The sequence below is a fragment of the Protopterus annectens genome, chromosome 2.part1, assembly GCF_019279795.1.
Source record: "Protopterus annectens isolate FY-2018-M chromosome 2.part1, PAN1.0, whole genome shotgun sequence".
Taxonomy (NCBI): Eukaryota; Metazoa; Chordata; order Ceratodontiformes; family Protopteridae; genus Protopterus; species Protopterus annectens.
Genome location: NC_056729.1, coordinates 1,378,716,039 through 1,378,732,966, shown reverse-complemented (window position 1 = coordinate 1,378,732,966; position 16,928 = coordinate 1,378,716,039). Strand labels below are relative to the sequence as shown.

Below are 16,928 nucleotides of genomic sequence, written 5' to 3'. Positions count from 1 at the left end.
TGGACTCTTGTTTAATAGTTAATAACTTTGCTTAAGTCTCCATTAGCAAGGCTGTAGCAAATAAAATAAAGTTTTGGTTTTGTAATTTGTCAGTATAACTACATTTCTCACTGAGTTGACTTGTTTTAATAAACAATTTCTGAATATCTTCTACTTTACAAACAGCTTAGTTATTACAGAAAGATAATGTAGCACTGTACTCAATATGAGGGCAAAGTGGTATCAACACCTCAACTCTCCTTGCAGTGATATTTCTCAGAACAAATTGTTGAATATTACAGAATTCTTAGTCAGAATCTGAATACCTGTTTTAAATGAAAGCTAATTGTTAATAAAATTATCAAGGTTATGGGAATACAAAAAAGTTTCCATGATGTTGTGATTGATGCCATAAGAATGCATCTCACTGTCTATCCCAAAATGCATAGCATCATTCTTTTTAATATTGATACAGAAATAAACTTTTCTCCCCACAATGCAAATTTGTCCATTTTGTTTTGCAGTTTATCCTAATTATTTATACTAGATACTAGTTACTACCAAATGTAATTTTATATCATCTACAAATCTGTTAAATTGTTCATGGAAATGCATGGGAAAAGATGTCATAAAAATGTCAAACAAAACTAAGCCCAACACAAACCCCTGAGGGACCCAAGTATTTTGCAATTCTAATTGCTATGCTTCTGTTTGAAGGTGCTATGGTTTCCTCCAATACCTCAAATGCTCCAATTTACCTGTAGGTAAGTGTGCAGAGTGTGTGTGCGTGTGTGTGTGTGTGTGTGTGTGTGTGTGTGTGTGTGTGTGTGTGTGTGTGTGTGTGTGTGTGTGTGTGTGTGTGTGTGTGTGTGTGTGTGTGTGTGTGTGTGTGTGAGTCTGACAAGGATCTTATGTCAGAGGCACTGTCAGTATATTAGCATATACATAGCTCTAATGGCTAGCAGTAAAAAAACAATAACAGTTACCACATAATTGTCTTTCAAAAATAAGGCACAAAATACATTATAGAACATCTACACCCACAGAGCTTCTGGGGCCTGGCTGTATTAGAGGGTTTTGCTATGGGTTATATTATAAAACCATCCTTGTATATAAACATGTAATCAATATTATTATAGTAATATTAAATAATATATAATATATATAATATAATATATATTAAAACAGCAGCTGATAGCATTGCCTATCCTATCTCAATCCTTATAACTAGGTAAATCCAGAAATCCCACATTCCCTCTCTCTGGAAAAACTCACATATTATCCCCCCCGCACAAAGGAGGAAGTTGAACAGACATTACTAACTTTAGACCTAAAGCAATCTTATTACTGCTCTCCAAAATACTTGAAAAATGTATTCAAAAGCAACTGCTAAACTATCTCCTGCAGGAAGAACTCCTATCCCTTACACAACATGGCTTTCATCCTTCACATAGTACTAGCACTGCCCTTCTAACCTATATAGATACTGTCAATAAAGCTAGAGATAACGGCAAATTAGTCTCTTCCTTATTTCCAGGCTTGTCTAAAGCCTATATATTTACATGTGGCATTGCTATTTGGAAATTTAACACTGATGAAGGTATGGGATTGCCAAAACCGGTCTGTTCCTTCTTTATGCTGCTTTCGTCCTTACTAACCTTCAGGCATCACAGAAATCAAAACTTGAACAATGCTATAATGATGTTGCTACATTTGCAGCAAATACCACCACTGTATAGAGCTAAAAAGCCTAAAATGGTTAGAACTACCCTATCCTAACATATAAATAGCTTTTTACCACCTATAAAATTATCCAGAATCCATCTACTTGTCCAGCAGTAAATACCATTCTAAACAACTGTGTTCCCAGTAAGTCATTCCAATCCAATGACCAAAAATGCCTGTCTGTCCACAAACATATGGAACTCATTATCTGTATTCATCAGGTCAATATCCTCCATCCATCTTTAAGAAAACATTCTGAAAGACTTCCTAGCAAAAAGCTGGGTCTGTTCTTGCTCAACACTAGGATAAACTACATATAAACTATATTCCTAAATGTGAACAAATAGCTGTCCATACCTTACATCACCTTACTCCCCCTGCTTCACTCACTTCTTTACTTCTATCAATTTCTCTCCCCTGGCTTTCAAAGCATAAGATTAGCCTGCTTTCTCTCACTTTGTATTGCAATTCCTGTTTGCATTATACTAATTTACCTTTAATTTCTTTAAAACTTACTAAAATTTCTCTAAATATTAAATAATTGTCATATAAATTGTGTCTGATTTTAACTAATGTTTTCATATTATGTTTAATTTGGTATAATGATTTAAACTGTAGTTGTTTTGTATTATTTTTAAAGACTTTAAAATTACTATTCTTAAAATATTTTGAAATACTTTGGAGCTTTTCTCCCTGGGCCTCCACTGCTCAGTTGTACTTCCCAGTAATCAAATGTCAGTAAATAAAGAAATACATTCATGGTGTGTTTTAATAACTGATTATTGATTTCAGTGTTAGGGACTGAATCAAAAGCTTTACTTAAGTCAAGACATACAAAATAAAAAACAATAACAAGTGCCTCAACAATGATATAGCAAATATCTATCAAGTTTGAAAAACAAGAGCATCTCTGAATAGAATCCAGGCTGTTAGGCAGCCAGCATTTAGAAACTTTTTGTGGAAGTAGGATTTAATTAAAAGCTTTCTAAAAATGTGTTCCTGTTATGCAAGCACACACTTATAGGAGCCACCACTCTTTGAAAAGGGATTACAATGGCTCCTTTCAATTGAATCTCCTAGTGGAATTCATTTAAGCAGCTCTGAGTGTGACTGCAGCTTCTCAAATGAAGGAAATTCAATGATTTTTTTTTCTGTGGCGAAGATCAGTTTACCAAACCTAAAGCAGTATTATTTATAGGTACTAGCCCTTGCTTTTGTTATTGACAGAAAGTATTCACTCTCATTACAGCAAGCTTATGCTCTGGATAATGTTTTATGGTCTCCTAATTGAACAGGAGAACACCAGTGAGGGACATTGCCCAAGGCATCAATGGAGGACATTGCCCAGAACACCAATTGATCTACCTATAATGTGTTACAGCAGTCAGCTGGACAATTTTCCAGTGATTTTTTTCTTATTAATTGGTTTATAGATTAGTGTATCCCACTACAGTGGATAAGATTTTGTTCTTTGCTTTAACATAAGAGTGGAAAGATAGAATTTAGTAAGATTAGCAAGTTCTGACTAGAGGGTCATCCTCATGTTTCAGAATTAAATGAATCCAAAGTACCTTATCAATCCCATAAAGTTGACTTTGCTTATAATCTGGTCAGACAGGCTATTCCAGTTAAAAATGCAAAAAATTAAATGAACAAACACACAAATAAACAAATAAATAGCAACAACACATTCTAACTTACACCAGCAGTATCTTAAGACCATCTGAAAAATGGCAGTTGAACAGTTCTTGAAAATGAATTGACATTTAGATTAGATTATTAAAAGCCCTACCTACAGATATCTGTGGTGATTCCTGGATAAATTCACAGAAAAATACTGCTAACCAAATAGTGTCGTAACATGATTATAAACATATTTTTTTGTAAATGGGCACCTCAGTTGAAAATTTAGCTCTCAGTAGTAAGAAAGCAAATGGAAATGAGTCAACTGTGTTATTAAAATAAGGAATATGTATGCCTTCCAGTTAAGCCTGTTTTGAAACATACAACATAGTGCAGCTACTCAATACCTATAGATTACAAAAATGGCTTGTAGAAGCAGTCACACTTACTTCAGATACTTGGGGAACTGCCTCCACCTGGACCTCAGTAGAGCTTGTGATGTCAGTAGAACTAGTATCCAGGATCTCCACAGCAATACTGAGCAGCAGCCTTGCTCTAAATGAAACACCTTCTCCAAGGCCTTCATTTAGGTCCTGATGTTCATCCATTAATGTATAGTTCCTTGTTGAGCCATACATATTCACCCAGGCAGGGCCCAGTGTTGGCAGAAACCCTAACAAACAAAACAGATCTGCTGTAATTAAATCGAAAATATTTTTTATTGGACATCACAAATGCTCATGCACAGAAATGTTCAAATCACAAAATCACAAATATAAATAAATAAGTTTCTTTTTTTAATCAGGTAACTGAATGCAACAGCTAAGTAATGTATTAAATGGGAATTATCCATGTTCACTACAACTTCTGTTAGGCTCGTATATATATATATATATATATATATATATATACATATATATATATATATATATATATATATACATATATATATATATATATATACACACACACACACACACACACACACACACACACACACACACTTAATGGCACATTTCTTCTGCTAGAAAATCTACACAGGCTCTATGTATTTGGCTCTTCATATACTGACACTTGCTCTCTTTTATGCTGATGCATGTTTACAACCACAGAAAACAACAAGAAAGCAAGTAATACAGTAACACAAAGGACAACTAGATGCAGATGCTTCTAACAGACTACATACTAATAATTCACTATTTCTAGCTAGTAACTGCTTTCCATGTTTTCTCTAATTTTGTAAAATGATTTATAGAAAATACTGTCACAAAACATCTCTATCCCTCTGCTTCTGTGACATATTTAAGACAAGAAATAAATGCAGCTCGTTAGTGAATTCATACAGACATATTAACTTAACTAATCTTATAATAAAATTTAGTAAGTAGTTGTGTCTTTGACCCTCCTGCATGCCTTTAACATAGTAATCCATTATTAGTTTTGTATTCTTACTAGCTGTAAGTAATTAAGTTTTAGGGTACTGATATGATGCAATGTATTTGTTCAATGAGCCTGTTTGGAGGACAGAGTGCTGCTCCATCTGTAAGATACTTCTGTGGAATGAAAGAGGTGCTTGTTTTTCTCAGGGCAGAGTTGAGCACCATCAAAGAACTCCCTCTTCCACCATGAGATGTGCAAAGTCACAGCTTCTACCCCAATGCATGCTAATAGTGAGGAAAGATCTGCAAACCAGTGTAGTCTTGGATAGTGAAACAACTGGAATACTGACACATTTTCCATATGTCTTTCTTCATCATCCAGCTGCTATCCCAACATAGACCCATTCTGCAAAGGGTGCAACACCAGGGGAGATAACTATGGTTAATGAGAACATTTTCACAAGAGCATCACAGCTAACCAAACCAGAAGGAACATTATCTATCTAAAGATTTGGTTAGCAGGATGGTAGAATGGCAGAAGATTGATGTACTATTCACCTGAGAGTCAGTGCATCTGGTACTACTCACCTGTCTGCAGCCCTACTTGACCCACTGATCTGCTTGGATTAGAAATAGCTACACTCACAAGGATTTTGACTAAACTGATTGTTTCTGATGATTCCAGGGTAGGGGAAAATGCTGGGCTCTGCTTTGCTTGTCTACTTCCCACCCAGCTCACATCAATTATTTTATTCCTTTAAAGCCCTTGCACTAAGGATACACCCAATACATAATCACATAACTTTATTATATAATTTATTTTACACATCCCAATCCCAACCATCAAGCAGACACCCGATATGACATCACTCCAAATCCTTCATAATCTCCATACATCCAAGGTCTCCTGTCTCATCCCAGCAGCAAAGGAAAAATATATCATTATAACTCATAATGACAAAGAGTTCCCTGATGCATAAAAAATTAACAAAACTGCAACTGGAACCATATTTGCCTTTATGCTGCTAAACAAACTACCATTCCTCCCTGCAATACAAAATGTATACCTCAGTCACAGCAGGTAAGTAGTTACAGAAGTAAAAGGCAAGACATAAATGATGAAGTACCTTCTTGGTGGACAACTAGTGTCCCTTGGGACTATACAGTAAACAGAAACATCTACTTTATTGATATAAAATGATATTAAAATGCAGCTGTCCAAAACATTCATGTTAAACAAGCTGGAGACATACATGTAAATGTAGGGCCACCTCTTGGGGTGTCCCAACGCATATCAAATAAAAACCTGTTAATGCTAAGGTACACAAATTTGAACAATATCAGCAATAAGTGACAAAAGAAAGAACAAACCAAAGATAGTATTCATAAAGGAGTTTTAGATACAGGATTATGACTGGATTTGCCACACACACACTACTCAAAATATGCCTTGGTCTTAGACAACATGGCAGGAATCAGAATATGTGATGGTGTCTTAACTTCTCCAACTCCTATAGAAAAGTGTAATGCCACTTCAACCAGAGAACCTAACTGGCTTTTCTTGCAAATTATGTTGGGGAAACTATACCACATCCACCAAAACTTATCATCATTCAAGGGCTTTTAGTAAACTGTTACACATCTCTGAGGGCCATAAATTCATAATGTTAGGAGACATAAACATGTACTGCCAAGGGCAACAGAACATTTAACTTGCCAGGATTGTACCAAACACTAACCTGACATAATTGGTAACAGAACAAACTAGACTTAATCTCAGTTCCAGTAGTAATTCATTACTGGATATACTAATAATACTAATAACAAGTATTCCTGAAAAAGTTTAAGAAAAAATATATATGTTATATATAAATCCAGCTCTGTGAATGATAATTTTCTGAAATAATCTGACTAATCATTCAAAAATAGCAACCCTCCAACTCGCATGCACACAATTACTTCCACAGGCAAATAATCCTTACCAGGTTCACACTGATAACAGAAGTGGAGCACAATATATCTATAAATCTATAGAGAGAGAGAGAGAGACAGAGAGAGATAAAATACCTACTAGTTATCCAGGTTGGGCCACTAGACACACATTCCCTTTTTAAAGGGACACTAAGAACAACATATGGTTAACTGACTTGTTTATGGCCACACAGTAGGGAAATAAGGGCTGAAGAAATCAAACTCTGTGTCACAGGAAATACAGCTTGCAGCCTTAACTCTCTATACCAAATTGAGAGACATATATGTGTGTGTGTGTGTGTGTGTGTGTGTGTGTGTGTGTGTGTGTGTGTGTGTGTGTGTGTGTGTGTGTGTGTGTGTGTGTGTGTGTGTGTGTGTGTATAGATAGATAGATAAAAGTCCATATGTTGAAAAATTAAACCATCAAACAGAAATGCATTGAGCACAAATGGTCAATCACTATCATATCAATAAAACTAAATACAAAGTAAAACCCTTTTTTGTACCTCACACTAATTATAGGTTTACTATCAAACAGATTGTTCAAATAACTGAAAGTAGGAAATAAGGAAAGTTGACAACTCAAGAATGTTAACTTTACCAAAAATACCTACACTTCCGGTTATGCACTATGAATGTTTTGCAGGGGGGCAAGCCCCTGCATCCCCATGTTGGGGGCTGCACCTTCCATACCCCCTGCTACTTATATATATAAACTCTGAGATTGCACTATAGTGAAGGAAAGGGTACATTTCCCGATCCCCACTATAGTACGATCTCCGTTCAAAATAATGAATCCACAAGAGCAAATGCACACTAGCATTTACTTTTATGGATTCGTCATTTTTAAACTCAATGTTACGACAATTGCCTTTCACGTTTCCAGGTTGCGTAACTGACATGCAACATTTGATGGTAAACCCTAATTATATATACCAACTCATAGATTACACTACAGTGGGGAATGGCAAATTCCACAATCCTCAATGCACCACAATCTCGATCACAGATACCAGCTTTTTTCCTGCTTCACAAAATAAATATTTCATTAAAGCACACATGTATATATGTGTATATATATATAGCCTTTTAAAGCCTAGCCATGCATCCCAAATTTTGACAGGTTCTAATACCCTTGCAAAGTGTAAGCAGAGGTTTGGGAGATGAACCATTTACAGGTTATCTGTGTCCATTATGGACATAGGTAACAAACCAGGGATACTTTTCTGGTTTCCCATCCAATTGTCCAAGTTGCACTTGTATTGGGTTAGTGAGGAACTCTGCTTCACATGGATGGGGAGCCTGATCCATGGACGCAGTATTCTCTGGGATACATACCTATCTCTTCAGCAGGCTATAGTTATATCACTAGCAAGGTTTAAGTCTTTAGAATGGTTAATTCTGTTGCTGTTCATTTTGTGAATATGCGGGAGGTCCATCAGAGTGAGGTGTGACAATGCCCTATATGGCAGGCATAGATTTCCCCTCAAAAGCCTGTTGGAGACAGAATACAGGGATATGGCACAGGACATTTTACTTTCGCCCTGTATTCTTTTAGTGAGGAACCTCTGTGGATGTTCCATTTGTTGCATATGTCTGGTTAGGTACATACCAAAGGGGGCATTGTACTCAAGGATAGCTCTGATGAATGCTGAATACAGTGGAACAATTACTTTCTTGGACTTAGAAGCCATACATTTGTTTATAAGTTGTGGAATATAGAATGATTTCCTCACCACTGTAGACACATGATGGTCAAAGGCTAGATTGCAATCTATGTGTGTCTCTAAGTCCCTGACTTCTGGGTCAACTCTAAGGGGCGTGTTGTCAATATGATAGTTACCAGAACTGGATGACTTCCCAAAGGATACTATTATGCATTTCTTTAGTTTTAGTCCATGGCTCTGACACCAGTTGTTTGTCTGTGTCAGCCCCTTCTGTTAGGTTCAATGACAGCTCCTAATTTGCAGTCATCTGCAAATTTAGTCAGCTGCAGACACTGACATTGGCCTTGATTTCTGAGAAGTAAATGCCAAAAAAGAGCGGGTCAAGGACTGATCCCTGAGGGACTCCACTTGTGACTGGCATATATATATATATATATATATATATATATATATATATATATATTTTTTTTTTAGATTAGCACTACCATTGCACTTTGCACATTTTGCAATCTAAATAACCCTATCCAGGATTGGTTGTACTTACCAAAAGAGTAAAGATTCGAAGAAATGCAACACCATGACTAAAGCTAGGGCTATAGCAACTCATAAAGACTGGAGATAGAGCAAGAAAAATATGCCTAGTGCCAATAGTTGATGCAAAATGGCAGGATATGGTCAAACATATCAAAAGTACAATATGTCAGAGATCTACAAACTACTTATCTAAGTCAACCCCCCCCCCAAACAAAATACTGGTGAATAAAACAACTGGCACATTTAAGATGTTCCCCAAAAGCCCTCTAGGAAAATCACTAGGAAATAAAACAATAAATGACATAAAAGAAAACATTTCAGTTTTCCAAAACCCCAACAACACTGCTTATTAAAAATATTGTTATCATAACAGCCGGTGACTTTTTATATAGGTTCATAGGTTCATACTAGGCTATCTGCCCTAGGGCATTTATAAGTCTAGCCAGAGTGGGTTTGGCTTTCGGCACCCATTTTAAATTAATTTTGCTATGCCCTTTTTCGAGGTTAGTATACTGTGCCTCTGTCTAACAGTGACAAAGAAGTGATACCCGGGGTAAACCTACAATCTCCCATCCACTCTTCAAGATTCCTCTTGAAGAGAGTCAATGAGGGACTCTGCCTAACCTGGACTGGGATTTTATTCCAGAGTGAAGGGAGCCTCTGGGTTATGAATCTGTCCCTCCAGCATGTCCTATTTATTTCAGTGCTGAGGTTCAAGTCTCTCAAGCACGTAGCTCGATGGAATTTGGATTTTCTGAGGTGCAGCATGTCCATTAATTCCGGGTTGGACATGGCTTTATACATCAGGCACAGATCGCCACTGAGTAGAGCTGGAGTTTCTTTAACCGGGCAGCATATGGCATCCGTTTGAGCCCTTTGATCCTCTTGGTGAGGTACTTTTGGGGTCTTTCCAGTTGCTGCAGGTATCTGGTAAGGTACATCCCAAAAGGGGCATTGTACTCAATTATGGGCCTGATGAGGGATGAGTAAAGAGGCACAATGACCTCCCCTGATCTAGATGTGAATCCCTTCATGATTAGGTGGGCTATATAAAATGTTTTTCTAACCACTTTGGCCACGTGGTTGTCAAATGAGAGATTGCTATCAACTTGGGTCCCCAGGTCCCTAATTACTTCTTCTGTACTTAATGGATTACCACCTATGTGGTAAGTTGTGGGCACTTTGTTTTTGCCAAAGGGGATGACTATACACTTTTTGGCGTTTAGCTTGAGGCCATGGCTTTGGCACCAGTTGTCTGTTTCTATGAGGCCCTTTTGGAGGATGCTTGTGTTGGCTGGAGAGTCGATTATGGCACCCAGTTTGCAGTCATCTGGAACTTGGTCAGCCACAGTCCTTCCGTGTTGGCCTGTACCTCCGAGAAATATATACCGAACAAGAGAGGTCCCAGGACTGAGCCTTGTGGGATGCCACTTGTAACTGGTTTGGAGTCTGACATGGCTCCAGCAATTCTAACCATGTGGGTTCTGTCTTTGAGCCAGTTTGCAACCCATCTAGTGACATAGGGGTTTATATTTAAGCTGGTGAGCTTATCTATAATGCCAGAGTGGGGTATTGTATCGGAGGCTTTTGCGAGGTCCAGGTAGGCTGTGTGGACCACCTTCCCCTCGTCAATGGCCTTGTTGACTGTTTCAAAGAAATTGACCAGGTTTAAGAGGCAGGATCTGCCCTTAACAAAGCTGAACTGGGTAGGATCCAGTGTCTGTGGGTCCCCAATATCTTTATTTATGAGGTCCATGATGATCCTTTCCATAGCTTTGCAGACCAAGCTAGTCAGGCTTATGGGGCGATAGTTTCCAGGATCCGTTGAGGCACCACCTTTGTGGAGAGGGACCACTGTTGCTGTACGCCAGTCTTTGGGTACATATCCTGTAGTAAGGCTGAGATTGAACAGTAGTTTTATGTTTGGGTTTAGCTCTTCTTGGAGTTCATGTAGGACACAGCCCGGGACACCGTCTGGTCCCATTGATGCTGTGTTTTTTGCTTTGGAGAGGGCAGCTCTTACCTGAGCATCTGAGATGTCAGGGGGGCAGCACTCTGCTGGGATAGATATTTGCCCTTTGGGGGGGAGAAGTTTGCGCTGAACCTGTCAGCTAGGATGTTGGCAATGTCTGTGGGTTCAGTGTATTTTTTGTCATTTTGGACTAATTCTGATGTATATATATACAAACTACTTATCTAAGTCAGCCTGATATATTCACCTATTCTATTTATTTATCTTATTTTATTTACTAACCTTTGATTATCAGAAAAATCCTACTGGGCAATTCCCCTTTTCAGAGGAGGCCCAGGAAGAAATGATCCATAGTACATACTTTTTCTTGGGCAATTAACATGAGCTAACAATAAAGGTAAACTATATATAGCTCAGTGTTATGTAGTATAACAGATGATTATCATTAAGTCCGCTATACAGTATATACAGCATGCTAAAGTTATGCATATTTAACGAACATTCAGCATTTTTCTGTTCATGTATAATCTAGTATGCAGACATTAGGTTAAGATGTATGCGTACTTTATCCAACAGTTATTTACTTGAGAAATGTAAACAGGTGAGAATGTTTGGGGTTTTTATGACATTTACTTGATTTGGCTGAATAAGTTGTAGATTTAGTAATGGCGATTGTGTAAGCATAGGATTGTTTTGCTGATAAGTATGATTTCTTAGGAATTTTTAAACTACAGAAGGGGAATTTATTAGAATAAGAAAGGGTCTTAGTAATGATGGTATTATAAGTACAAGACCATTTTGCTGACAAGTACATTTTCAAGGTGGTTTTAAATAGTAGATGAGCTCAGACATTTCTGATGTTTGTTAGGAAAGAGTTCTGTTTTTTAGCAATGTATACAGAGTATAGAAAGCCAGTACTGTAATTTTTAGATTTTTGTGTAAGCACTAAGTGTTGGTTCTGTGAATGCAGTTCTCTGTAGGGTAAGTACTAGTTTATTAACTAGCTGGTGGCAGAACATCTGTGTGGGCTGTACAGAATATTCTGGGCAGTCTTAATGTGAGCATTGGATAATAGATTAGGTAGCTCTAGTTAACTAAGGGACTGAATTGTAATATGGTAATGTGTTTGGTTAATGTGGTTATTTACAAGCTTTGCAAACTTATTATAATATTGCTCCAGTCTGGCAAGCTATACTATCATTTTAACTGTAACTATAACTATAACTATATATATATATATATATATATATATATATATATATATATATCTATATAAAAAACTATATATATATATATATATATATATATATATATATATATATATATATATATATATATATATATATTTAATATAAAACTGTAGAGGGAACTATAGGTTAGTCAGACAAAACTGATGAGCCATACAGGGGAGTAATGGGTGGATAGGTTTCAACTATGGCCTTACGTGAATGATCTAACAGGCAAGGCTTTATTTTATATGACAGTCTTAGATTATGGTTGCTTTTTGAACAACATATTGGGTATGCTGATTGAACCTTAATCTGTTTTCAGTTATATCCAGTAGTTTGTTTTTAGTATTATAGACTAATAATATTTTTTAGTCACAGTAGTTTGATTACTAGGTTGGAGGTAAAAGTAGATTACTTTAGATCTAGGAAGAGTTTAGATTGCTGAAGATCTTTCGATTTTTGTAAAGGAATGCTGTAGGTCATCTTGAGCTTTTCGATTGAAAAGGCTGCACGTTAGCATTGAATAATCTGAATATTGATTTATATTTGTGGGGAGAGAGGCTGTATGCATTTTATTTATACATATATCAAAGAGTAGCAGCCCGAATATTGAACCTTGTGGCAAAACTATTGTTTTTTCTAGAGGAGCTGACATCTCATCTGTCCATGGCTGAGGTAACTTTACTTAACTGACTGCATTGTTTTTGAGAACCAGTTCCTTGAGCCTAGATAATATGGGATGTGAAACTGTATCAAACGATTTGGATACATCTAGAAACAGGGACACAACCATTTTACCTTAATTATATAGTTTATGAATGCTAATAATGCAGTTTCTGTGTTGTGCCCTGGTCTAAATCCATGTTCTGTTGTGGAAAGTAATTTTTCATCTGTTAGGTAGTTGATCAATGATAAGTGAACACATTTTTTCAAGTATTTTAGATTGAGGAGACATGATAGTTATAAGTCTATAGTTTTCTGGCCCATGAGATTTGCCACCTTTATGCAAGCGAACAATGTAGGGCTGTTTACAGAGTTTTGGAACTATAGCTTCTTTGAGCAATTTATAAAAAAAACACTGCATATTCAATAACATCTGCTGCTATTTTAAGATATTCTACTGGAAAGCTGTCTTCTGCAAGAGACATGGGTTTAAATTTTTGAATTTATTTTCTGTCATAGAAAGTAAGATGGTAGTAATGATACAGTGTACATTTCTTACTGCTGTATTGGGTATACTGGGTTTATTACAGCAGTTAGCAGCATTTATGTAGACTGAATTAAGTCTGTATTCTGTGCTACTTTGTCTCATTTGTGAAAGGGCACTACTGTGATTTCTTTTTTTTACCAAGCTAAATAAGTGTATTTATTGCTTACCAAAACTGTTTTGGAGCTTTACTGTGGTTTTCCTGTAGAGTAATATAGTGGTCTTGCTAAACAAGTTCAGAAATCAAAGGTAAAAAAAACTTCTCAAAAAAAGCAAACAACCATTACAGAAATCTCAGTCTCCATACACTACATCTAAAAGTGTTACAAACTGGTAGCCAAGTCCTATGTGAACCTTTAACATATATCTATAGTCTATCATTACCATAAACAATTCCACCCACTTGAAACGTGCTGATAGTACTACATGCAAGTAATCCCTGTTCCTATCCTAAGGACTATAGACCGATTGCAAGACCCTGCTGTTTGGCCAAACTATTCAAAAAATATTTATGGTCAGATACTAGAATATATATTAAAGCATGACACACTGTTTGATAAATGGCATGGTTTATGCCCCAATATAGCACCTTAACTGCAGTCTGCATCCCAACTTATCAAATCTTTAAAATGTGGAAAAGGGGCTAAACTTCCAGATTTTAGGACAGCCTTTGAAATCTCAGACTTTCCAATATCACTGTAAAAAGCTAATAAGATGAAACATTGCTCCATACCAAGGCAAAATTTTAATTATCTATGGTAATTCCTCAGTTTTTCCTCAATAACAGACATCATCATAACTGAGGTCAGACTTAAATTAACTACTTAAATACCAAAGAAAAAAATCACAAGACTTATTTAGCACAACTAAAAATAAAATTTCAAATGTATGCCAGAATGTTAAACATGCATACTCGAATATCAGTTATTAAACATGTAAAATAATATGTAGATATTTATTTTATAAAAACAGTCTATATTAGGATGAGATATCAAAATGCTTTTAATATTCAGATAGTTTTTAGGTCCAGTCATACAAACAGCATCCAGCCTCATCTGTCACCTAACTTCCTTTGCTTCTAAAAATTATTCATAACGCTACATCCACAGTTGTCCTTCACTGAGTAAATAACAAAGAACAAAATTGTAGAAATTAATACGCATTGCAGAATGTTTATAAAGTACATATACAACTTTTCAACTTAGTGGTATTAACCATGTATAAATGAGAATCACCAAACTTTAGAAAACTGGAAACAGGAAACATGAACACTGTTCAGGTAGCAAATCCCAGAAAGCACAGGACACAGAAACCAAAGCTAGTGCTTTCATTCACTTTTATTATGTGAACTTCCTCAGAAAAACAAACCTAATTACCCACAAAGCATTTTTATACACAATCTCATAAGTCACATGACATACTTTTAAAATGACATTGTCATATTTGTCCTGATTAAAAAATATTATTTATAATACAAACTTATATATATTCCATTTCATACAAGTAAAAACTTTTACAAACAATATATTAATACTTATTTGTTCTAGTCATCCTCTTATTATTTTCGGGATGACAAAAAAACTTTTTAAATTTATGGTCTCATTTGGACCTGGTGACCTATCATCTCCCAAATACAACTGCCAAAAGGCTTCTTTGCATTCCAGCAAATTATTGCTATCACCAATAAATTCCAACTTTTTTACATAATCTATGACAAAAAAAATGGATTTTTTTATAATTAGTGCAAATTTCTGCATGTCTAGTTAAAGAATTAATACTATCTTTCTTCTTTATTGCTAATTGGTGTTCATAGATTCTAAGTTTTAGGCATCTACTTGTTTTGCCTATATAGTAACTTGGACACGATGAACATATGGCAATATAGACCACAAAATCACTATCACAAGTGAAGTGATCTTTGCCCCAAAAAGTTTTCTTAACATGTTCCACTTTAACAAAAGATGTGTTACTAATGAACCTACATTGTTTACAGTGATTACAGACAAATGTTCCCAGTGTCCTAATTCTTCTAGCCTCACTTCTATATTGTACCTGTCCTTGTTCTAACATTTTTTTAATATTCGTGATTCTCTTATAAGTAAACCTTGGTTTGATCCCTGTATATTTTGTCAAATCCTTGTTGCCCAAAATTATTTTCCAATTTTCTATGATGACGTCTTTAATAAGCCACATTTCATTAACTATTGGCACTGGAAAGGCACAAAAGTATTCTGTGACCTTAATATTGGACTAAACTTAATTTAGTGGTGAATTTTTATCAATCTTTGCTAAAACAGGTAACGCTACCCCACTTCTCAGTTTAAATACCTCTCTTTTTCAACCATGATTCATTATATCCCCTAAATGTGAACATAGATCTTAAAATATCCAGTTCTTCCAAAAATACTTTCTCATCTGAAGTGAAGCGACTTAACCTTATTATCTGTCCCTTAACAACTCCCTTCTTCATATGAGGTAGATGTAAACTTTCCTTATGAAGGTACTGATTAGCAAAAATTGATTTTCTAAAAATTCCACTTTGAAACCATTGTTATTTGAATTGTATGACAGTTGCACGTCCAAAACATTAATAGTCTCACCATAACCACTCACACTAAAGTGTAAAAATGTAGTCATTTCATTTAGATAATCCACAAATTCATTAAACTTTCCTTCATCTCCTTGCCATATGAAAAACAAATCATCTATGTAACAAAAGTATAACTTAATCTCATTAATAAAGGGGTGTCTGGTCAAAAATGTATCCTCCCAATTCGCCATTACTAAATTGGCAAAAGCCAGGGCTACCCTTGACCCCATAGCTACTTCAGATATTAGTTTGTATAATTGATCATTAAATCTGAGGAAGATCACATAATAAAAATGAATAAAAGCACTAGCTTTGGTGTTTGTGTCCTGTGTTTTCTGGGATTTGCTACCTGAACAGTGAACCATGTATAAATGTTAACATGAGCTTTTCTCATGTAAGAATTGATCTTATTCCAATAATGTGGTACTGTTTTCTACATCCTCACACTGTCTCTGCTTCAAATGTTTCCTACTGTTTGTAACTTTGTACTCTATGATGTTCAATTTTACTGATCATTTTAGCATGTTGATTCATCTTACCCTTACACATACTATTAATTTAACCATTTCCCAGTCATGTATAGTATATTTGCTAGCATGTTGTTGTATCTCACTTGTAGACATATTTTAAATTGTGTTTCCCTTAGTTTATGTATACTCCTCTGTACTATGATTATTCTTTTAATGTAAAATTATTATTTTGTTGATGTTACTGTTTTAGAGCTTTCCTCCTCAGGTCTCCACTGAAAAAGAGCTACTTACCCATTGAGACTAACCCGGTTAACAAATGTCAAATAAATAAATACATCTTATGTTGTCCTTCATCTCCTTTATAAAATACAGTATTTGCAATTAATATTACACCCCTTCTACTGCTTTTGGCTCTTAACGGCTCACTTAAAGAGCAGATAAAGAATCTTTACCTATGTGAAAGGGAAAACTGAAAAGTGTTTGACATTCCTCCTTTTCTTGCCCATAGAAGTTTTAACTACAATGCAAAACCAAAATGAGCCAAGGAAGACATGGCAGCTCTTTCTGGTCCTCTCCAATTTT

At 35.8% G+C, this 16,928-nt stretch overlaps 1 protein-coding gene across 13 annotated transcripts in view; it reads right to left on the bottom strand.

Annotated features, from left to right (window-relative positions):
• Positions 1–16,928, bottom strand: part of OTOF (otoferlin) — a 2,911,272-nt gene that overhangs the window by 682,669 nt on the left and 2,211,675 nt on the right. For all 13 annotated transcript variants that reach the window (XM_044062838.1, XM_044062837.1, XM_044062844.1 and 10 more), the window contains exon 15: positions 3,777–4,000. In XM_044062838.1, coding sequence (XP_043918773.1) covers positions 3,777–4,000 — 224 coding nt within the window. The remainder of the gene's footprint in view (positions 1–3,776; positions 4,001–16,928) is intronic.